This window comes from Vidua chalybeata, chromosome 7, assembly GCF_026979565.1.
Source record: "Vidua chalybeata isolate OUT-0048 chromosome 7, bVidCha1 merged haplotype, whole genome shotgun sequence".
NCBI lineage: Eukaryota > Metazoa > Chordata > Aves > Passeriformes > Viduidae > Vidua > Vidua chalybeata.
Genome location: NC_071536.1, coordinates 7,295,781 through 7,318,879, shown reverse-complemented (window position 1 = coordinate 7,318,879; position 23,099 = coordinate 7,295,781). Strand labels below are relative to the sequence as shown.

The window sequence follows — 23,099 nt, the reverse complement described above, 5'->3', positions numbered from 1 at the left end:
TTTCTGCAGGAGCATGTTGTTCATTCTGTGCATGTCAGACCTGCCACAGAGCTGATACAGATAGCTATCACTTATTCAATTAGTGGTCTCTGCTCTATTTATAGAGCAATATCTGCATTAGAAAGAGAATAACAATGCCCCACATCAGGATAGCCCAAGTCTCCTGAACGTAACTCTCAGCTCCTGTAAAGAATGCACCTCAATACAGAAAAAGAAAAGGGAACATGGAAAACAAAACCAGACTGGTCTGGATCAGAGCCAGGACTATAACTCACTGAATTCTGTGCTCAAGCCTGCTGACCTCAATGATGAATATCTGAAGCTCCCAGCAGCTTCTCTTCAATTGCTCCTGCACACCAGAGCCCAGACTTCCAAATTGCCACATGGAAAATGCAAAAAATCACTATGAATAAGGAAGAACCAAGGCAGGTTCTCCACTCCAGCAATCACCATCCTAACCAGAGAGACCTGTCTCTCTTGCTCTCCAATTTTTTTATTTTCTTCTTTAATTTGGAAGAATGCCTGTATCTGTGAGATGAGTCACAATAACTCCGTGAACTGCGTCCCTCTTGTATGTGTTCTCTGCCTTGTTACAGAATTTACTTATTTCTCTTAGCAATGGCAAGTTTGCTGTTGCTTTTAGGGGAAAAGAAAGAGATGAACAAAAGGCCCTTCTCAGTCATGATGTGCCACTACCTTCTCCCTGCTGCACTTCCATGTCAGCACAGAGTGTGCACCCCAGACACTCCGCACACACAGCTGTGCTGACTTCAGCATCTCTCCTCAAACAGCACAACAACCCCACCGGCAGGAGTCACTTAATCCGGGAGGGAATTGATCTTTAAAACGCTGTAATGAGCTTCGACAGAACAGGGCCATCGATAGGGGAACACACGTCAAACGTGAGCTCCAGCCCTGCTCTGTGCCCTCCCAGGCAGGCAGGATAAGCCTCCTGTGCTGTGGCACAGCAGCTCTGGGGTCACCATCACCCTGCACAAAGCCGGGCTGGGGCAGGCTCCTGCTCGCTGGCAGAAGGCAGAGCTGCCTGGCAGCCCCAGCGCAGGAGCTGCAGCTGCAGGAGTGGCCTCTTGCCCTGAGGGATGGCTCTGCTGCCAGGCTCCTGCAGCCATTTATCCTGCCTACCTGGCAGCTGTGAACCATCCGATGGTAATTTAACAGAAAAAGGCATTACTATCCATTATGTATACGTCTGGAGTCCCGTTCTCCTTCTAAAAAAATGTCCAAAATGTCAATAAAGCAAAAATCGCTTACATGCTTTGCCACACAAAAAACCAAAGGTGCTTAGCAGCTTCTTCAGAGCAATAAAAGTTTCAGAGCAGCCATTAGCTTATCTTTTTCAAAGTCTACCATTGGCTTTTTGCAGTTTTTATAGAAGAAAAAAATTAATCAAGATCATTTAGAAATCCAGCCAACAAGTAAAACAAACCTTTAACTATATTTAAGCCTAACATAAACAAATGCTGACAACCAACTCAAATGATAATTTTTAACATTCATAAATTGAATGAACATGCAAGCTGTGGACTAGAAGACACTTTCTGGATTCTCATACCTCAGAACCTATGATACCAAGTAAGAAAATAAAAGAAAGCAGCAAGAGCTGGGCACGTGGGCCTGCAACAACAACAGTAAACCAACAGAACAGGCATCAAAATGTTAGATACCAACAAAGACCTTGGCCAGGGCTGAAGGAGATAAGGTAACAGAGCTTCTTGAAAAGAAATCAATACCTGAAACCAAAGAGGATCATTGAATTAGAAAAACTGTCCTTTTTTTTTTTTTTTTGCCACTCAATTTTTAATGAGCAAAATGTTCACTGCCCAAGTCAGAAATGCTGCCAATGCCTTTTAAGTGGTGTTTGCTGGTGATTAATGGTATATTCTACTAAGAGTATTATAAGAAGCAAACTAATGAAAAATCATCAGTTGAAAAGAGAAAAACAAGGACCAAGATGTTAATCAAATGCTCTTCTTCAAAATGCTACAGTTTTAATGTTTGTATAATAATAAAAAACACAAACCTGCACAAAAAAAGAGCTGAAGAGCAAATCAAGGCATTTTAAGAGTGTGTAGAGAAAAATTTAAGACTCTGTTCATTTTCTATCAAATCTAATTACTTGTCCTACATCTTAAAGAAGTTGCAAGCAAATACTGCAATTTAGTATCTTTGCTTGTATTTCCTAATTAACAAATATACTTTGGCAGCTTTGCAAATTGGCTTCAATTCAGGAAAATATTAACCATCTGCCTAAAACTAAGCACATTTTATACCTTCCTGAAGTCAACTGGAAACAGAAGCATGCCTATATGCTAAAAATGAAACATATGCTGAAATGGAGCCTTGGTGTTAAAAGGTCTTAATTCATGCTTGGAATCATCTTGAAATTCTTTGGTGAGAAGCAGTATGGCAAGAAAAATATCGGTTGATTCTCATTTGAGCCCTTAAACTTCAGACTATACATATATTTTTTAAACCAGGTGACAGTACAGACACCTCATCATTCGCTCTGGTTCTGCAAAGGGGTACCCCCAAATATTCGATTGCAAAACTAGGGCCTGAAGCTGAAATATGCACATTATTTTCGTGCTCTTGGATAAGCATCTGCAGAGGGGCTGCAAAAACTAACGAGCTCAGCAGCCCCATCACGCATTTGACAGGCTCAAGATGCTCGCACACGTATCAGCTGGTTTATTTTTAAAGTGACACAGAAATATACACAGAAATAAATACCCGTCTATGATACATACATATATATTTACAGCGCAGGGACGCTCCGCTATCTCCCTGTGGCCATTCCTGCCAGCCAGCAGGAATCCCTGGAGCCCCGCTAGCCAAGGCCAGGCTTCGGCGGCCCGAGGTGCGGGTCAGTGCACTCACCCGCAGGCTCCAAACACGGATCGCGCTCCGGCCAAGCCGCAGCCGCTCATTTTGGGGCCCGGCACCGCACGGCGCACACGCCGGGGCTCCCCGCGGGGAGAGAGCAGCCGTCCCGCAGGGGAGGAAGGTGGATGCCGGGGAGGGGTCGGTACCTGCTGCGGGGAAGGGCTCGGTACCCGATGCAGGGGAGGGTTCGGTACGCGATGCCTGATGAAAGGGAGGGTTCGGTACGCGATGCCTGATGAAAGGGACGGTTCTGTACCCGATACCTGATGAAAGGGACGGTTCGGTACCCGATGCAGGGGAGGGTTCGGTACCCGATACCGGATGAAAGGGAGGGTTCGGTACGCGATACCTGATGAAAGGGACGGTTCGGTACCCGCTGCCGGGGAGGGTTCAGTACCCGATACCTGATGAAAGGGACGGTTCGGTACCCGCTGCCGGGGAGGGTTCGGTACCTGATGCCGCGGCGGGGGCGCCCCCGGGCAGCGCCGCTCGCTGCTGCTGCGGGCGGGTGGCGGCGGCGGAGGCGGCGGGGGGCGGCCGCCCCATCATCAGCATCACCAGCATCGGCAGCAGCGCGGCCGCCAGCCCCGGGAGCAGCGCGGAGAGGCGCCCGCAGGTGCCCGGCATGGCGAGCAGCCCGGGGGCAGCGGAGGCATATTGCGAGAGGCCGGCGCAGCGCTCCGCACCCGCGGCTCTGCGGCGGCTCCGCTCGCCCGCCCGCCCACGGACGTGCCGGGGCGGGGCTGGGGCGGGGCGGAGCGGGGCCACCTCCCCCAGGTGCCGGGGATGTCGTCGCTCCGAGGCGGCAGCGCTCGCATCGCCCCCCGCACTTGTTGCCGGCGTCACGGGCCGCGCTGCCCGGGGCAGCCCCAGCATCGCCCGCGGAACCGGTGAACCACACAGAACCACAGAATCCACCGGGCTGGGAAAGAGCTTGCAGGGCACCGAGTCCAGCCTGTGACCCAACAGCACCGTGTCAAGCAGACCACGGCGCTCAGTGCTACCTCCAGGCTTTCCTTAAACACCTGCAGGGATGGTGGCTCCGCCACCTCTCCGGGCGGCCCGTTCCAATGTCTGATCACCCTTTCTTGAAGAAACTCTGCCCAATATCCAGCCTAAACCTCCCCTGGCACAGCTGAAGCCTGTGTCCTCTCGGCCTGTCGCTGATTGCTTGGGAGCAGAGCCCATCTGGCTGCTCTTCTTTTCGGGGGGCTGTAGAGAGCGGCAAGGTCTCCCCCGGGCCGCCTTTTCTCCAGAACAAACACGCCCGGCTCCCTCAGCTGCTCCTCGCTCGCTTGTGCTCCAGACCCTTCTCCCAGCTCTGCTGCCCTTCTCTGGCCTCACAAACACGTGTACACGCATTCCAATTTTACTTATGTGCATCCTTAATTCTAAAAAATGCATTCAGGAGAGCTAAACATTTTTATTCTCTGTACTGCTGATCAGTGCAATGTTGAGTATCAGGAACTGCTAATAAGAATAAACATTTACATGAGGCAGAGAGATCCTGTGTGTAGGATCAAGGCTTTAGGAGATGTAATGTCATTTTAAAGGCTGTCACAGCGACTGGAGCACACGCTTGATGAGGAGGGGCTGAGGGAGCCGGGTGTATCCACACAGCCCAGGGCGGGGTAGTGGAAAAACCACTGCAGTTGTTCACAGCAGGTAAGGCTGGGAAAAAACCCCAAACCAGAGGAAAGGCACATCCAGACACACCAAACTGTCCCAGAGCAGATGTGCCTGAGGGCTGAGCACACACTGGGATCACCCCACGGGGATCTCGCACTGGTGGGGATGAGCGTGCCCGTGCCATGATCTCAGGGAGACCAACATCCCGTTCTCTGTAAGCACCCTCAGAATGGGCTAATACGAAATCCTCAGTGTATGTTTGACTAGTGAATAGAAATTTCTTTGGAAAATATGAAATTACGTGAATTGCTTTTTGACAAACAAAGATCTGTCAAATAAAAGGTTTATTTTATAAACCTATACATATTTACTATAACACACTAGGCCAAATCCTGTAGTTTTCAGATCGCAGAAATGTCTTCATTGAAAGAGAAACAGGCAGGGTATAAATTTCCCCGTACTGAAAGGAAGAACTGACAGGTTATTGTGCATATTTTCAACATATGTCTTATAAAATCTGAAGAAAATACAATTTTCCTTATGCCTCCATGTCATTCCATGCAGTACAATGTAATAATTTCACTGCCACTAACAATGACTTGAAATAGATTTGGGATTGACGTAGAAAATACTATTTGCTTTTGTTGCAGTTGCTGATAGTCCATTGGCACCATTTTGGCCCAGTCACTGCTCACAGGGTAATGCTGCAGTGGGAAATGCACATCCTCCTCAGCAGGTACTCCTCAATACTATTCTTTATTGTCAATCTGTCAATCTCTTTTTTCTTCATCAGCACCAAAAAAACCTTTGCCACGAAAACCTGATTTCATTTTATAGGACCTTTCTTGAAAGGAAGCAAAGGACCACAAAAACCAGGCAAATAAAACAATCATTTATTTGATGTGAAACTCCTCCAGGAGCTCATAAAGAAAAAAAAAAATCTCTTTTTAGTTCAGCAGACATGCTCAGTGCCTATTTGCTTAATTAACATCCTCTCACCCTGCTTCCTATTTCAACCTCTTGTGTGGGCACTGCAAAGGAAAAGTGGCTGTTCCTGCACAGCCACTCTTAGAGCTCAATCAATTTTGGATTCTCTGCAACTGTGTGTGGTCCCAGGTGGAAGAAAGGGGCCTACAGAAAACTTGCTGCTGCTGTGAGCTTCCTTTGTTCAGGAATTTGTCTGGTGACTGAGGGTGTGGCATTGAAAAAGGGCAGATCACAAATTCATTTCCAAATGGTTGCAGATGTGCGCTTTTAACAAGATATAAATTATTTGCAGAGGAATAGTGGAACCAGCTTGGCAGCTGGAACATTTTTAAATTGATGCTGATGATATGATTATGAACAATTATTCATTTATAAAGTTCTGGGGGGAAAATATCTGTTAAGTGTGTGATAAAAGCTCTCTTTAAAATGGCTTCAAATGGGGAATAATGTGGAAATTAATTGTCTGTACTACATTTAGAAAAATTGCTAAGAAAAATTAGGGTACACAATAACATTCATTTCAGAAAAAATATAATCACAATCAGGATGTTCTTCTTAAACAAATTTTCCCTGAAGAAATGAAGGTTTATAGTAATTTCTTTCAACTACCTGAGTATTTTCTTGAGGAATTGTGTCCAGCAGTAACCCCTGCAGTCTTTTAAAAAGTTGCTACACACTCTTCAAACTGTAAACAAATTACAACCATTGTCATCAGCCACTGAACTTGGCACCTGCTGTTCTGCCAGGGCTGAAAATGTGTGCACAAATGACACAGAAATGTCAGTCTATGTGTGGACTCTGCAAAGCTCTCAACAGCAGTACCACATAGGCCTAATCTGCATGTAAAATCACAAACACTATTAATGGGGTGTGTTCTGTCAATATTCTTCTGCTTCTCACATTTGCAAGGTGTGTGTTGTGCTTTTGTGTCCTGTAAACTCAGTGTTAGCATGTCCTGTGTGTTTGTCAAGAGGGGTAATAATTCAGCACCAGACTTTCAGAAGGTTTATCAGGAAGATGCAGTAGAACAGACTGATTGTGAAATACCTTGTGAGAAGATGGGCAGCTGACAGCACTAACCTTAATTCTTTATGTAGGTCAGACAATATATTGAGGAGAAGTTCCAGTAAATATTTTTTTCAAAGTATTTCCAGTTGTTCACAGTGTTCTTTAGAATGCCTGAACCGGCGATTTAAAAATATCAATGTACCGATATGCAATAAAATATTAATGTGTTAGCAATTCATTTACAAACTAACTAATGATCCCAGCACACAGTGAAGTGTCATTCAGGTGTGCAAAGAGTCGAATTACAGCAGCGTGGCTCCAGTGGAGTGGTGCAAATGCAAATTACCTCGAGGCATGGGCCACCATTTTGCCTGAGGTGGCTACACCATAAGATGGGAACTTGAAAAACCACTCTGCTGCCTTGTTCCTGTAAGGAGACAGCTAATTAGTTGTCACTAATTTCTCAATAATAATATATTCATTTGGAACTGCTAGGCAGATGCAGTGATCACTGTGCTGCTATCCAACTGCAGGTATCTTATTTAACAGGAGCTAGGCCTGTGCTGGCTGCAGGGGGTATTGAACAAATGTTAAAAAACACGTTTGGACTGCTGCTGTCGTGTTTCTTGCATCAGGTGCAGCCACTGTGACATCGGTGGAAGTTGTTAATTAAACCACAAATATCAGATCTTCATCTTTTCTGTCTCCTTTATTACTATTCTCTTTAGGTTAACAAATTCTCTGCTAGCAAGCCAGGGAGCTCACTAGTTTGGAGTTTGTCTGAAGTGGTCACAAGCACTAACATTTAATTCTCACTGTTTGTTTTATCAATAAAACATACTCAAGTATGTCTTTATGACACAAAATATTGCTGTCACCCCACTCACACAGGTGAGTATGACTGGTAATCAGAAAAAAATGTAACACTGAGGTAAAATTAGACTAATAATACAACAAGAAAAGATACTCCAGTTCTCTAGGAAAATTTTCCTAACATGAGGACAAGATGTTACCATTTTCTACAGCAACATGGCCCCAATAAAGTCGAAAAGATTTATTTCTGGTATGTAGAAATTTCTGTTGGGAATCAGTTTTATGGTGATAGAATATAGTCTGTGACTAGATCATTTTTCTTGCTTGTGATTACAAAATTTTTTGACTCAAGGTGCCATTTGAGGTGCGAACATAAAAGTTGTGTAAATGTAACAACCTTTTTGAATTTAGCACATAATTGTGGAGTACAAACATATACATTGAAATATTTTCTGGTGAATTAAATGCATTTAAAAAAATACACCTTAGAAAAAAAAAAAACCAAAAACAAACCTACAACAAAATTTCTGTTGATTAAGAGGTATTTTATTCCAAAATTCTAAATATCAGAACCAAATCAATAATTACATTTTTCGGTTTACCCAATCATAGGATTTTGGAATTGTACATATACATAGAAAAATACAACCTAATAAAAACACTCAAATTTGCATTAGGATGAAAAGAATGAGTTAAAAAGCAAACCATAGCTTTAATAGCTATATATTCCATATCAGTACAAAATTACTGTGCCACAATACCCTCTTCTTTGCACAATTTATAATTTAATACAAAATAAGGTGACTCCAAATGTATATTGCTCTCCTTAAATGTACCGAAGACCTTTGAAACAAGTTCATAGAAAATATTCCCATTTATGCTGCAAGTATTTACTGCATGACAAAGAAACATAAAATGCAGCACTCTCGTTAGTATGTTAATTTTCTGCTTGTGCAAATAATGCTCTACTGATTTAATGCACGAGCAAACACAAAAAAAAGGCAAAAAAAAAATCCATTACGAAGAAATAAAATGTTACATTTTTCAGCATATTTCTATCATAGCAAATACAGGTTTCCTTCATGGACTAGAAAAGCAAAACCTGTACAAGGATTTTTTAAGATGCAAATGCTACATGAAATCTTCCACTACTTTGCAAAAGCCAAGGGTCAAGTTATTCACCTTTAATGCAGCATAACTGGAGAAAGTCATTGCATGAAAGGTTAGATTTTCTCTGTTATGTTAAAATTCTACACACTGGGAAAAAACAGACCTAAATACCACAATCACATGAAACAGCAGTAGTACTACAGACTCAGCCCCATTTTTCTACAGTCTCTAGTCAAATTTTCCACAGTGGACTTAAAGAAGGTGGTACCAGTTGTGAAGGACTCACGAGTTAGTAGTGGATACACTTTAGAATATACATCAAGCTTCACCCAATGTGGGTGATCAAAGACTTCCAATGGCATTAATTCATCACCTCCAGTGAGCACAGAGCTGGCTCTGTAATGTGCTCACGAGCACTGTCCTCACAAAAAAGGAAACACCACGGCCCTTCTTAGGCCAGCAAAACTGGGCACAGGACTTGGCAGTGAACCAGGTCAGACCATGTCATGTTGCAGCTGGGGGGTTCGAGGCTAAAGACTCAGTACCAGGGAGTTCACATCCCACAGGAGTTCAGCAATAAACATGATCCCAGCTGTGGCATCTGGCTGTGACAGGGGCCACTGCCAACAGAGCACTAACAGCTCTGCACGCCTCAGAAACAAACCAAAATCATCTCATCTGGGCCCTGCCATTACCTTTTTTTTTTTTTTTTTTTTTTTTTTTTCCTTTAATAAAATTATTTTTTTCCCTGACTCATTAACAGCCAGCAGCATTGGACATAAAGAATCACATTCAAAGGGTCACGTTAGTCTGGACCAAAGAAAAAAAGTGATTTTCACCAGTGTACTGCTGCTCTGAGACTGTCTGGGAGGGTCTAGGAAAAAATACTGCAGGGCTCTGTCAGGGTAACCAACAACAAACCCAAATGCTGTAAAAATCTAAGGGCAGCATGATTCCTTCAAATCACCAAGAGCACGCTGATTATAGCTGAAGTATTTTCAAAATACCCTTTAAGACTATTTAAGCGTGGACTCAAGTTTAGAAACAACTAAATATTTCATACCTTTGCTTGGAATAAATGTTTTATAAAGAAAGAGCACACATGGTAAACTTTAGAAAGTTTCCACAAGCATTATGTGAATTGGAGATCAACGTGTAAATCAAGATTTAAAACAGAAATAAACCCTGAAAACTTGGCAAACAATGTCGGCAAACTTACTCAAAGTTTTCAAATTATGTTGATAAATATAGCCCACATTTGACTTTTCAGTCATGCTTAAACAAAAGCTATTTCCACAATTTCATAGTTTCTTGAAAGAAAAGTAAACCTATAAATTAGGCTCCTTTCCTTGCTTTACATTTTCTAAATGTTGTCAAATATAGTAATAGATAATATGCATTCTGTAATATAAATCACTTTTCAATATTGATCATGAGATGCTGCACTAATTGCAAACTGGAGTACTTATATAATTTCATATTTCATTATAAAAGATAGCTCTTTTAAAATGTTTTTATTGTCTAAATAATTACATACCTGTTGATTTTATATTCATAAAAAATCTGCTCCTGAAACATAGCTCTCAAAAGAATTCCTTGTTACTCTACTTGTATTTTTTAAATGCTTCCAGTATGCACCTTATACATATCAATTTTGACTCAAAGGCATTAATTTAATTCTAAAATACCTTTTCTAAAGTTTCTTTAAAAGCTTTAACATCATTCTACAGTACTTGCTGTAAGAATACATCAATGCCTCTAAGTCAGTATGAAATATATATTGACACATGTACATACAAAATCTGGAATCTTATTGCTAAATCTAGAACACACTATCAAAAGTTTCCTGCACACCCATTCAGGAAAATTTCCAGTTTGGAATCTCCCTGAAAGACAAATGCTACTTTAAATTGAATTTGAGTTGTTGCATCTATGCTCACTAAGTAACCTGCATACTCCATTTACATATGCTACTGTGGTCTTTTTAACCTAACTGGAAATTAATGGACATGGAAGAAGCAACTATTTGTTTTCATTCTCCAGCAGAAAAGGCAAGAAATAAAAATCACTTAAATAAGTCTTACTTTATGTAACTTCAAAAATGGAAGATACTTTCTATAGCTACAGTAGTTGTACCAATGAAATGTACCTTCTTATCCTGAAAATCAGCAAAATGAGAGTTTCCAGTAAACTTAGGATGCAGTTAGCACTGACATTAGCAATGCTATGGAATCCCATCCATGTGAGCAGGAGGGACCTTGACCATGTTTTTTTTAAATACTCTTTTTCATCTCCTAATAAAGCCTACACATGCAAGTAGTCTAATAAATTTCAAGTCACCATGAAGTGTACATGTAATGAAAGCACACATGTAGGAATTAGAGCTATAATCTGTCTGGCAGTCTCTTAAACCTCTTACCCTACTAAGATTAAGACTGAGTAAAACCAATCTCCTTGCACACAGATAATCAGCTGACAAAGCGTGAGAACCACAGGCCCGTGTAAGTCACTGAAAATGCTGTTCTACCAAAATCACATTTTGAGGCCAGGATCAAAGCCTGACTCCTGATTCTCTACTACATCACTAGTAACAATACTAAAAATAAAGATAAAAATAAAACATTGGCCACACCAAAGACCTTGGAAGTTCAGTGAAAGCAGATTTATACCCTATACCCTATACCCTTTCATGTATACTAATTTTATCTAAACAAACTGCCTAAACCCAACCCATGTAAATGGATAAATATGCAAGCCTATATCTGGTGAACATGCTGGTCCCCCCAGACTCAGTGCTCGCTCCCTTAAGGACTCAGATGCCATCATGGATCAGCAAGTAAGAATGGACTTAACAACAAAAGCCATTGGTGGATTTTAAATCTCTGAAAGGATGCAGAAATAAGAGTTGAAATAAACTGCTCATTTCAGAAAATTCTGGGTTTAGTGGGCACAGCTGTATTTATGGGGGAGATGCAGCTATGAACAAAACCCCCAAGGTACAAAACCAAACCAGAGTTTTTGCCTTTTTAAGGGTCCGTCTATACAGAAATCACACTGGTGTCAGTACTGTAGAAGTCTTCCTTTGTGTACCTGGGAATTTATAGTGTAATTTATTCTCTTTTTGGAAAAGAGAATAAACACAAGTCATGTAAGGCACTTTAGCAATGGTTTAAGTAGGCCCACTGTAGGATCTGTGCAACCTGTGGTTGCAAGCTGAACAACCTCCTGCTCTGCAGTTCCTTGTCCACTGGAATGCATAGACAATGCTCTTGTGTCAATCAGTGTAAGAAGCTTCCTTTTACTACACCTATGGTGAGGGAAATACACTGAGTGATTTAAATCTGTGGCTTTAAACCACTGACCTTTTGGTAGGTTCAGAAAACAGCAGTGAATCAAAATACTTAGTGTCTTTTCTGGCAATGAAAAGCATTGAACATAATGAAATGTCTTGTGCAATGAAATGTCTTGTGCAATGAAACACGCAGGGACTGAAACAATGAATGAATCAAATGAAACAAGCCAGTGAAACAATGAATGAGTGAAATGCAACAAGCCAAATCAACCTTTACTTTCCAAGTTCTTGTGGACTGCCAGCTCTTCCCTGCTTCATTTGACTCACTGTTCTCTGAGGGCAGGAGGTGACAGAGGTGTGAATGTGGCTAAAGTGCAGGTGTAATCCAGATCCATGGATGTGGCTGGCAGAGAGCCTGGTCTAAACAGCCCCAGTGTCACTCCATCCTGCACCTGGGCACGGTCAAGCAGGGAAAGTGAGGATTAACAGCTTCCCTACAGTGCACCAGGTAACCTGTCACACAGTGTCCCTCCAGTGTTCTGCTAGAAACCAAAATACAATCCAAGTAATTTACAGCCTTCACTTCAAACCCTGCACAGGTTTGGCTGGTTGACATCAAGGGTTTTCTCAGACACATCTGCTGGCAGCCACAGCCCAGTATCTTGTCCCTGGCAGTGCATGAATGCATCCATGGCGCCAAGAACTCTGTGGAACACCTGGATCCTGCTCTGTGGAAATACACAGCAGAAACTTGGGATCTTGCCCTGAATCTTTTCCCCAAGTCCCACAGAAAGTACCTCAGCCCCAGATTTTTATCCCTCACTTGGTGCTTGGTGCTTGTAGTAAGAGACCCAAGACCTGGAGAACAGTATTTGTAAGGTCTAGAGGGAAACCACAGGACAGATGACTGAGTAGGCAGGGGAACAGGTGTGCAGAACAGGTATCACTGTGAATGATTCCACTGAATATTTCCTATTTCTTGAGCAGGAGAAAAAAATTATCATCAGAGCTAATGGGTAAAGAACATTCTTCAGTACTGTAAAAGAAGCTACATTCATTTTTTTTTTTTTTTGTGCAACTGACTTTCAAGAGCTAGGCAATGAAATGTAGTGTACTCCAACAAAAACCAGCCAAAACCAAACACGGAATCCAGCAAGCACCTCTGGAGGCTGTTGACTCCAAGAGCAAATGCAGAATCTGTGTAGCAATTCATGGAGAGTCAGTACATGAACCAGAAAGGATGATGTGTCCTGTATCCCAGCAAGCAGAATCCCAGCACTGCTCTCACTGGAGTTTGTCCCACGGGGTCAGTGCAGATGTGTTAGTGGCAGGCAGGAACAGCATTAATGCAGGAGGGAAGGTTTAAGTGTTTTGCCCTTGTTTGGCACATGCTGGTGCCTTCTGAGACCAGCAGCTCTGCAGTGGTGAGTGTTTGCTCATGAAGGGAGAAGCCAATATTTGTAACCAAGGTGTAGGCAAGTGTACACTTCAGAATGCCTTACAGATAAAACTCTGCTTAAGCTTCTGATGTTCCCTCCCCATTCTCATGTGGTTGCAGTTGTTCTCTTTCTTGTTCTTCCTGAGGTGGCCTCACACGTTTGAAAAAGCCCATCTGTGATTCAGGGAACAAGTAAGGAATTGCATTGTGATTTGCAAAACATACACACATACTTTCTCTTTCCTTCATGATCAGATCTTAACTGATTAAGCTGTCTTTTCACTCCTACTCTCTTCCCTCATTTTTGACCTCCAAAGACAGTAAATATTTTTAATATATTAAAAAATTAAACTGTGTTCAGCACCATCACAGACATGCTCTTTTATTCAGCTTCTCCCTGACAAAGCTGAAAAGCTTTTACAATTATTCCAAAAAGATTCAGATGATTAGGGGAGCAAGGCATTTCTGCCAAGTGCTAGTACAATATGAAATAATACATCACCAGTAGGGAAAAGCAAATGATGCAACAACCCCCAGACACAGTACTTACCCTGTACATGACAAAAACTAGAACAGCCAGGAGCAGTAACCCTGCTAGGACGGCCAAAATTATAACCCACACTGGCACAGGCATGGGCTGTGGTTGAATGCCCCACGTAATATTTGTAGCAACCTGAGAGAAAAACACAGTAAATCACACTTTGCACCACAGTGACATGCTGAGTTCATCCGTGCAGTTTAAATCTTGTACACCTTTATCCTATCATGATTATAATCTTAATCCAGTATAAATTACTTTTTCTCTCCAGAATTAAGAAAAAGCCATAGATTCTTGGTGACATAAACACTTGACTGATCCAAATTTAATAGGATTTTGAAGTTAAATTATAGTAGGGAGTTGGGGATTGTTTTGCCTGGGTTTGCTTTTTTGCAATCAGTGGTAACATGGCAACATGTCTTCTGTAATTCTTGATGATTTTCAGTAAAACTGTAAGAATCTGGAAATATTTTGGAATTATAGAGAAAAATAATTAAGGGCTTTTAATTTTTTGTTTTTTTTTTTTTTTTCCTTAAAAGGCAGTATACTTTGAAACAAAAAATCAAGTCCACAAAGCTTGAGAGATAAAAAAAAAAAAACCCAGTTAATAACAGGCATTAGAAATTATATTCAAAAATAAATTAATCATAACCCTTTTCTATCTTTTTCTTAAGATCTCTTAATGCTATAATGCTCACCAAAAACTTTCAATTTGCCAGCCCAAACAAGTGGCCTATATCTTCCTTTCTGTTTGCACCCTGTCTTCTTTCCCTTTGAAACCCCCCGAGGCACAGAAGGTCTTTTTCTTCCACCCTCACACATAGTGCTTCATATAATATAATGAAAGTTCATTATTTAAGCTGTAAGTGCTACTACAGTTGAAAACAAATTTCAAGTAAAATATTTCTCTAAAAACAATGGCATTAGCAGGAACATGAGGACTGTTTGCCATTATTTTTTTCATTTTCAATTAAGTCTTTCAAGCCACAAATATTGTCAACTTCAGTCTGTTTTACCCTCAGATGTATGTGCACAACTGAAATAAATACATGAAACACAGAGCTGAAAAAATTAAAATTATATCAAGCCAAAAAATGTTACTCAACAATAACTGTCTTTGCACTAATTTTGAAGTGATTGTATATGGTAACTCAAGCTGGATGTAAATGACTTACAACTGTAGAATTGTGAATATCTTCAAAGGAAAGGTTCTTATAAGGGAACTCTATAACACTGAAAGAAGCAGATGATTTGAGAGAGTAGGAATGATTCTGATTTTCTTTCTGCGTAAGAAAAACAAAATTAGTATTGCATGTGGGTACAAAAATCACTTTTTGTGCTTCAGAAACAGTGACAGAATATTCACAGTCACTCACATTCATGAAAGTTTGGGTCCAAAGGCGTGATTTTAAATACAATATTGCACTCTTTCCCCTTTCCAGGTGGCCAACTTGACAGACAATCTTTAAACAGTCAGCAGTTCCACAGCCCTGTGTATAAAAATAGGAAGGATGTTCCAAGTATGAAAATATTTGAGAAGTCCTAAATGGCATTACTTTACCCATATACCTCCACTGGCAAAGCACCATAAACTATTAAAATACATTAAATAACCTCCAGTTAATAATACAATAAATTAAAAAATACAATAAATAACCTCCAGTATCGGATAATTACTTATAGTTTGCAGTTACAAAGACAGTGATATGGTAATATGTTAATTTCCTATTAGAGATTTTTCCCCAGTCATGTTTAGGGAGGAAAACTCTTCCTTACATTTGTTTTTAAGGACTCATAGCAGCACAGGATTGTAGGTGTGTTGTCAGCAGCTCAGTGCTGAGAGCTCACCAGAGTGTGCACGTCCCCCTCCACGGCAGCCAAGTCCCTCCGGCTGATGCGGTGGTCACGGTGGTCTTCCCTGCCAAGTGTTTCATTCCTCTCATCATCCTTGGAAGTAGAAATCTAGGATGCACCAAGGGAACCCAAACCATGACTTAGTTAATTGCAGACTTCAAGCTTAAGGCCAAGAAAATACCTAAGTGGAAGTTTCTCTCTTTGTATCCTAGCTATTCTTCAGACCCTGGCTGAAAAAAAATCACTGCAAATCATAGAGCAGAAACTCTGAAACTCTGAAACAGGAACTCTGTATTTATATATTCACTGAAGTTTTTTTTTGGCTATCAAAGATACACAAGTATTCTTTGTTGTTCTATACACTGAATATCTTCCCTCAGTCCTTTTTTCGCTCTTGAGCTAACATACTGACATCTTCTTGAACTAACACACTGACTTTTATTGCTTGTTCTAAACTATCCTAGAAATCAACTCCTTACATTCAATTAAACTTGCTGGGTTTTATCTGGTGTTTCTTTGCCTAGTCCAGCCCAGGAAAAAGGACTTTCTTCTGCTCTGTAAATCCCATGTTATGCTGGCAGTGATAGTTAGCCCCTATTGTCCTTTGTGACCTTTGGATGAATAGAATAATTAATCCAAATTGATGAATTTATCCAATTGGATAAACAGATAAATGTAATATAAAAAATAATACCATTTTCTTCCAAGAAACACAACCCAGAAAATTTACATAAACAGTCCAGAAGCATCTGGTTTGTTTTAGGTTTTAGTACATGACCACATTCATTGTAATTCTATTGCTTTGGACTCAGAAGTCATATAGAGCAGCCTTGAAGTTAAAAAAAAAAAGGAAGAAACCCCCACAATAAAAAGAAACAAGACAAATTGATCTTTGAGTTGACAATTTTAAGCTGCTGTTTACCTTTTATTTCACCTGCTGTAAACATTGACATGTACTGTGGAAAAGTGTAGAGTTATTTGTCAGCCACAGATGAAAAACTATCTCAGTTTGTCATATTCTCAGGGATTTGGCTATTTTGAGTACTTACAAAACAACCAAACATACTTCATTCCACCCAAAGGGAAAGTCCTGCTTACCTTAATTTTCAGTGGGTTGATTTCCATGTCAGAAGTGCAGTTCATGGGACCATCAATTTCATACTGCACAATGTACAAGAGCGTGTTGTTTTTGTATTTGTAAGGCCACTGCAGAGTCATCATCACCTTGCTGAACGCGCTTGGACCGTTGTTCCTCAGCTGATTATGAAAATAAAATTTACAGATGTAAAAAAATAATGCTACTGTCTCTGTTAATGTGCATATAGTTATTACTTTATATTTGAGCTACAAATGGGATACTGCCACTACCCCAACCACTTATGGCAACAGCATCAAAACTTTACCTAAAAGTGGTAAAACTTTTAACTATTAATATTCACACAGCTCTCTCGGTAAGTTTTGCTTAATTAAACAATCTAGATTAAATCTGTGATAATTCTTTAAAGGAAATTTTAAATACTTTTTTTTTTTCCCACAGCAAAAGACTTCAGAGTAGTGATTCAGAACAGATAGAGTACAATAATTTACAGCCATGAGCCATTTCCTGAGCTCACATTACTTCAAATGTTTTATCTCGATTTCAAAAGGCAAGAAAATTAAATATGTGTAGTTAGGTAATGAAGCCCTGTTACACTATTTTCAGGCATTCCAGCCCTTCTTGGATATGCCACTTATTGGCCCAGCATTAAAAAAATAAAATCCCTCCTTACATGCATGACAAAAGAAAAAAAATCATAATTTACTCCAGAGAAAATCTACACCAAAAGATTTATTTTCATTTATCACAGAACCAGGTCACAGAAATCAGTAGTAATTCCACACCTCATAGATGTGCTGAACTAGAGGCCCAATGTCATCTTCTGTTTCAGGATTCTCCTTTGGCTGCCAGTTTGCAATAGGAAGGAATATGTGATCAGGGGACGACACACTAAACAGCAGAGCAAAGGAGTTGTCATTAGCAAGCATGAAAAAAATAAATGTGATTCTCTAGAACATCTAAAGGAAAAAAAAATCAACACGCTTAAAATGCAATCTCCACTTCTTCATCCTCTATATAAAACCTGAAAGAACAGAAGTTGTTTGAGTATTAAATGTCCAGTTCTGTTCTCTAAGTTAAAAAAAGATAAAGGACACACACATCATCCAAACAAAACCAGTGTGGAATATTGTGATAATGAGAAATATTGGTAGGGCCTTAGCAGCACAGTCCTAAGAGTAATTCAGCCCTGAAAACAGTGAAGATACCAATCATGCTTTCCCAGTGTGCCATCCCCCACCTCTCAGATACTGAATGAATTCGTCACAATAATGAATGTTGTGGAAAATTTTAAAAATGATGACTCAGAAATCCCAGTTAACTGGTTAAGCAAGGGGACTTTTAGGTGGGAAGTAGAGGTGATGAAGTAACCAAGTCATTATAATATTAAAACTATGCTTAAGACTGAAGAAGGTGAGGATATCACAAACTTAAATTTCATAGAATCTTCAACTTTGGTTTCAGGGTATTCAGATGAAACCCCAGTCAGTTTGTGGAGGAGAAAAGTGACCTGCAGAAATGTAAAACTGCAAACAAGAGGGGTGATTTTTCTTTCTTCTAAAAAATATCTGTAGTAATGGAGGCACAATATTACTTTTTGGAATAAATCTTGTAATTATTTAGAGTTATTTAAGATCCAAAAGTCCAAAGGCTGGCTAGAGAAAACCATATTGTCTTTATGATTCAAAATTCCCTAAACCTTCCTGAAAACTTATGCAGACCTGAAAGGAAGTTCAGTGAATATAAAGAAGCAAATGTGCAAAGCTCCTTAAAAGTGTTTATTAAAATAGTATTGCTTACCCTCTAATTTCAACAGCTGCTGAAACAGCAAGGTCAGCCTGATAATATGCTACTGGGCTCAGGTTGTCATACAGGTTGGAACTGCAGGGAAAATAAAAGGTAAATTCTTAAATGAAATAAGCAAAGTATTTCATTAAAAAACCCTCCACACTTCAAAGCAATTGTGTGTAACACAGGATGACTCCTGAGCCCCTGTAGGACAGCACAATTGCTAAAAACTAAGGACCAGATTCCAGCAAGTTCTCACCTAAATGCATGGAAGCCCCACCCTCTGCACAGTGTGGGGGAGCCCCAGCAGGGCGAGGGGGATGAAGGGCACAGAGTTCATGCTGACTCTGTTGTACAGCTGTCCTGTAAGAAAATACAGGGGACACTCCCCCTGTATACAGGGGCACCCGTGGGTGCTGGGAGCAGAATCTTGATCTCCTTCGACACATCTGATTATCCTGTGCCCCTCACCAAACACTTTTGTGTACAAAGACCTTCTTGAATCTTCTAATTATTCTTCACTGCTGCTGTAAGCAACGAACGCATGCAGCAATGTTTGCCTCCTGACCTGTAAATACCTCACTCTTTTAGAGACTAGACCTGCTCTGCTAGGAACTGTGCCAGCATTGGAGATCTAGCTTTGTGAGTTTAAGACAAGCAGTGTGATCCTTAAAACCTGTCCCAGATAATCCCCTGGTGATGCCTGTCACTGTGAACTGTGATTACAGTGTTCCATGGCACCACTGCTCACACTTCTTGCACCCACGAGTCACAGAAGGAATTTTCTTCCATAAAGGGCCTAAAACACTACAGGAACCTCCCTTCTCTTCCATCAGGAGACAAGCATGACTTGAGCAACCTCCCTGACTGTTTCTGAGCCAGTGACAGAGGCAGGTGACCGCTGTTAGCCTGAGGAAGGTGACAGACACCCCAGAGTAGATCACTTCCTGCAAAGAACAGTCCCGTGCCACTGGCACACCTTACCACCTGATAGAGAAGGGGAAAAACTCAACAGACAGCAATGGGAGATCAAAGAGACATTTCATGTGCTAAGGCCTCTGATTGGTATGGCAAAACACTCCATCATTAAAATACGATGGCAGCTTTAATCTTTCCTAACTCCCATAGATGACAAATGCTTATGTGGATGAGATTAATTTATTCACTGCATTAAAAAAAATAAAGCCCTTAAATTGAAAAAAAAAATGGTTTTGGTCCACCATGGGGAAGAAACAAAACAGGTGTATTCATACTGTCCATTAAAAGCAACATAAAACTGCATTGGATAAAGATACTCCTAATGATCACATCTCCAACCTCAAATACCATCTCCAGAAGTTACAAATTCAGATTTATACATCAGATTTATATGACAGGGCTGTGCTCATCTGATAACTAGCAGGAACACTCCTGTTTTGTTCCATTTAGTTTTCAGACTTTTTTAGGCTGGCTGCTGTGATGGTTCACTGCACGCTGCTTCTGCTTGGACTACCCCACACATTGCCTGCCCTGAAAGACTCTCCTCCTCTAAATACATTAAATTCTGGCTTTACATCAGAAGGAACTCAGAGTTCAAGCATCAGTTTTAAAAGAGGGCTATAAACCCAAAGTCATTCTGTGGCACCACAAATGCCAGTAGAGCACAGCGATACACACATGCAAATGTTCTTACTTTGTCCTGGATTTTAGGAAACCTAACTCTGTGTGTTTATTTTCCAAGCCATTACGAGGCAAAGCCAAGAGAATTAGGCCAGAATGATACTGTGTGGTTTGCAGCCTATTTACTGTGTGTGTCCTCTCCCAGGGGAGGTACATCCTCAGAGATTTCCATACCTCCTGATTTGCAAGTCAAACTTGACAGAGGTGTCCATCTCAGACTGCTGGTGCACGCTGAAACGCAGGCCAGCCAAGAGCTGGGGAAAAAAAACCACTGTGGTTCAGTTGGAAGCACAATAAAACACACAATAAAAGCTTCTCAATGCTATTAGACTACAAAGAAATTGCTTGAGACTCCTGGTGATGAGAGAACACACACACAGAACTGGCAAATTCAAGTTGTCCAGTTCATCCAGGCTGGAAATGTACTGTCCTCTCTTTAGATTACAGCCAAGGCATCACTGCCATAAAATACAAAATAAGGATTGTATCTTGCTCCCCTCCCTTTCTTCAGCTATTTCTACACATAACTGACCCTCCCCAGGTGTTGAAAAAAAATACTGTAATCTAAAGAGCAGGGAACACATTAATGATTCAAAGTTAATTCCCAAGGTTTGGTCTAAGTCAATTCATGTTTGCTTTAACATATATGCACTTCAGCTTGATACACTTCAAAAGACTTTGGAAATAGTATTCACTCATCTATACAAGATGGCTCTTGGAAGAAAAGCATCATGAAATTGTTATAATTGTGACTCATTTTCACTTCATTTCCTCAGAAAATAAGACTTACTATGTCATATCACATTAAAATCTGCCAGGTCTCAGTAATAATTTTTTTAATTCTTCCAATTTCAGCTACATTTGGTGGAATTGTAGAGGTTTCAACTAGACAAAACTCTGTCCTTCCTCATGAAAGTAGGCAGAAAAGAGATAAACTAAGAGAAAGAACTGTTGTGAGCTAGATCTTGATTAGATCCTAAAAAATACATATCAGATAAATATAAAAAATTCATGAGGGACCAAAGGCCATTAATTCCACTATTTAATGAACGACTCATTTTGAGTTGCATCACAAAACTGATGAACAGTCCTTCCAGCCTTTAATTTAGCCGAAAAGTTCAAACCAACTACCTCTGTACTAACCAAACGTGGGTAGCTAAATGTCAGGTCTAATCTTAAATTCCTGGGAGAAAACTTCCTGCCCAAACAGTACTGTGATTCAGGAAAATGCCACCTGCCCCCTGGGTGAGCTACCAGACTCCTGCTGGACCAAACCTTACCTTAGTTCCTGCTTTCATGGGATTGCCCAGGTCACAAACGACCATGCGAGTCTGATTCTCTGTTTTAAAAGCACATGACAGCCTGGCCAAAGCCTGCAATAAACCAGGAAGAAACACTAAGGGATGTCATTCTTTACATCTGAGCACCTGGATGAAAGTCTGGAGAGAAGTCCTAGATATGCTGTATTAATTTTAATATAATTTCTCAGCCATAACACAGTCAAATAATAAAATGAAATAAAATCTATGTATGGAAGTCTCCAAGGAGACAAATGTTTCTGATACAAGACAGACCTATTTTCAAGGTTAAAAAAAAGAGGGGGGCTTTGAAAAAACTGATCACTTTTTCAGTGCTTTGCTCTAAGACTGAAATAATAGCAACCACTAGAGATTTCCACAGCAGCAGCTGAAATATGACTCCTCAAAAGCAGCTGGAATTTTACCTCGTTGTTGCGAACAACTCCGATGAAATCTGCTTGGGGTGGAACAACAACGAAGAGTTCTGCTTCATAGGCTCCCTCCCCCTGGTTCTGAGCACTGACAATCAGGGTCAGGGGATTGTCATCACCAATATAGATCTGCTTCTGATCACTGCAAGAAAACAGGGTGAAAATGAGTTCTGCATTCGTGTTTTAGATTGCATTGAAGTGGCTGAACTCAGAAGTAAGAGACAATCTGAAATTTCAGGCAGACAGTGGAGACATCTGGAGGCAGTGCCTTTGCTTCAGGAGTGTTCTCTAAGGTATTTTTTAAAAAACTGTGTCTATAATCACGAATGGAGCAAGTATTACATGTTCTTTTGTAAGAACCTTGCCTGCAAAATGTACCACAAAACAAAAAAATACCACAAACACCTTTTTCTCACAAGGAACAAACAATTATGAGCAGATAAATCCCTGTGCACATTTTGAATTACAGGCCCACTTTGCAGAGGTACAAGCACATATTTATAACAAAACTCAAGGGAAGGCTCAGCTACACAGAATAGAGCCAAGACCTCTGCAATACCTTTGGTTCAGACACAAAGAGACAATCTTAGCAAACAATGTATTTTCATTTCACCAACTACAAGCACACATCAAGGTATCTGCACTGATGTCAAATGCTACTGAGGTGTTTGCATGAATTAGTGCTTGTGAAGTGTCCTATATACACCTACAATGTATATATGCTATAAGCATTAAAAACAGATTATGAGATAATACAGTAAGAGAGGTTTTAGGCCATACAAAGTAAAAAAAAAGCTCAGACTCATGAACAAATTACCACTGAAAAACTGTTTCTTTTTTCCAGGTTTGATGAAAGACATTGCCAATACCAACAATTTTTTTTTCCATAAATGTGACAAGGGAGCCCTACTCCTTCCCTTGCTGGATAAAATCACATCTTCATGTGTCTATCTAATAATGAACAACAGAACAGAGATACAATGGCAGCTAGCAGTGGTTTATTCTCACTATATGTGTCCAGCTTTGCAAATAAATAAATAAATTTGGCCTACTTATAGTGGAGGCTGGGGTGGGAGTGGGAGTGGGAGTGGAGCATTACATGCTAAAGACACTAAGTTCCAAATCAGAAAATAGCTTTTTTTTAAAAGCATATAAACCTGAGTTTAGATTGCATACAATGAGGAATCCTATTTATTTCAACACATCCCTTAAACAAAAGTATTACCAGCTACTGAATTTTAGATTTGAGGTAGG

At 40.6% G+C, this 23,099-nt stretch overlaps 2 protein-coding genes across 2 annotated transcripts in view; both read right to left on the bottom strand.

Annotated features, from left to right (window-relative positions):
* FAM171B (family with sequence similarity 171 member B) overlaps positions 1 to 3,570 on the bottom strand; it is a 38,117-nt gene extending 34,547 nt beyond the window's left edge. Inside the window, exon 1 of the mRNA XM_053947108.1 lies at positions 3,357 to 3,570. Within this exon, the coding sequence (XP_053803083.1) occupies positions 3,357 to 3,531 (175 nt within the window). The 5' untranslated portion in view covers positions 3,532 to 3,570. The remainder of the gene's footprint in view (positions 1 to 3,356) is intronic.
* Positions 3,571 to 9,147: 5,577 nt separating this feature from the next.
* ITGAV (integrin subunit alpha V) overlaps positions 9,148 to 23,099 on the bottom strand; it is a 45,211-nt gene continuing 31,259 nt past the window's right edge. The window contains exons 20-30 of the mRNA XM_053947450.1: positions 21,840 to 21,987; positions 21,397 to 21,489; positions 20,291 to 20,370; positions 18,470 to 18,550; positions 17,455 to 17,560; positions 16,672 to 16,830; positions 15,568 to 15,681; positions 15,096 to 15,209; positions 14,895 to 15,002; positions 13,732 to 13,854; positions 9,148 to 13,355 (exon numbers count right to left, since the gene is read on the bottom strand). Of these exons, the coding sequence (XP_053803425.1) occupies positions 13,260 to 13,355; positions 13,732 to 13,854; positions 14,895 to 15,002; positions 15,096 to 15,209; positions 15,568 to 15,681; positions 16,672 to 16,830; positions 17,455 to 17,560; positions 18,470 to 18,550; positions 20,291 to 20,370; positions 21,397 to 21,489; positions 21,840 to 21,987 (1,222 nt within the window). The 3' untranslated portion in view covers positions 9,148 to 13,259. The remainder of the gene's footprint in view (positions 13,356 to 13,731; positions 13,855 to 14,894; positions 15,003 to 15,095; positions 15,210 to 15,567; positions 15,682 to 16,671; positions 16,831 to 17,454; positions 17,561 to 18,469; positions 18,551 to 20,290; positions 20,371 to 21,396; positions 21,490 to 21,839; positions 21,988 to 23,099) is intronic.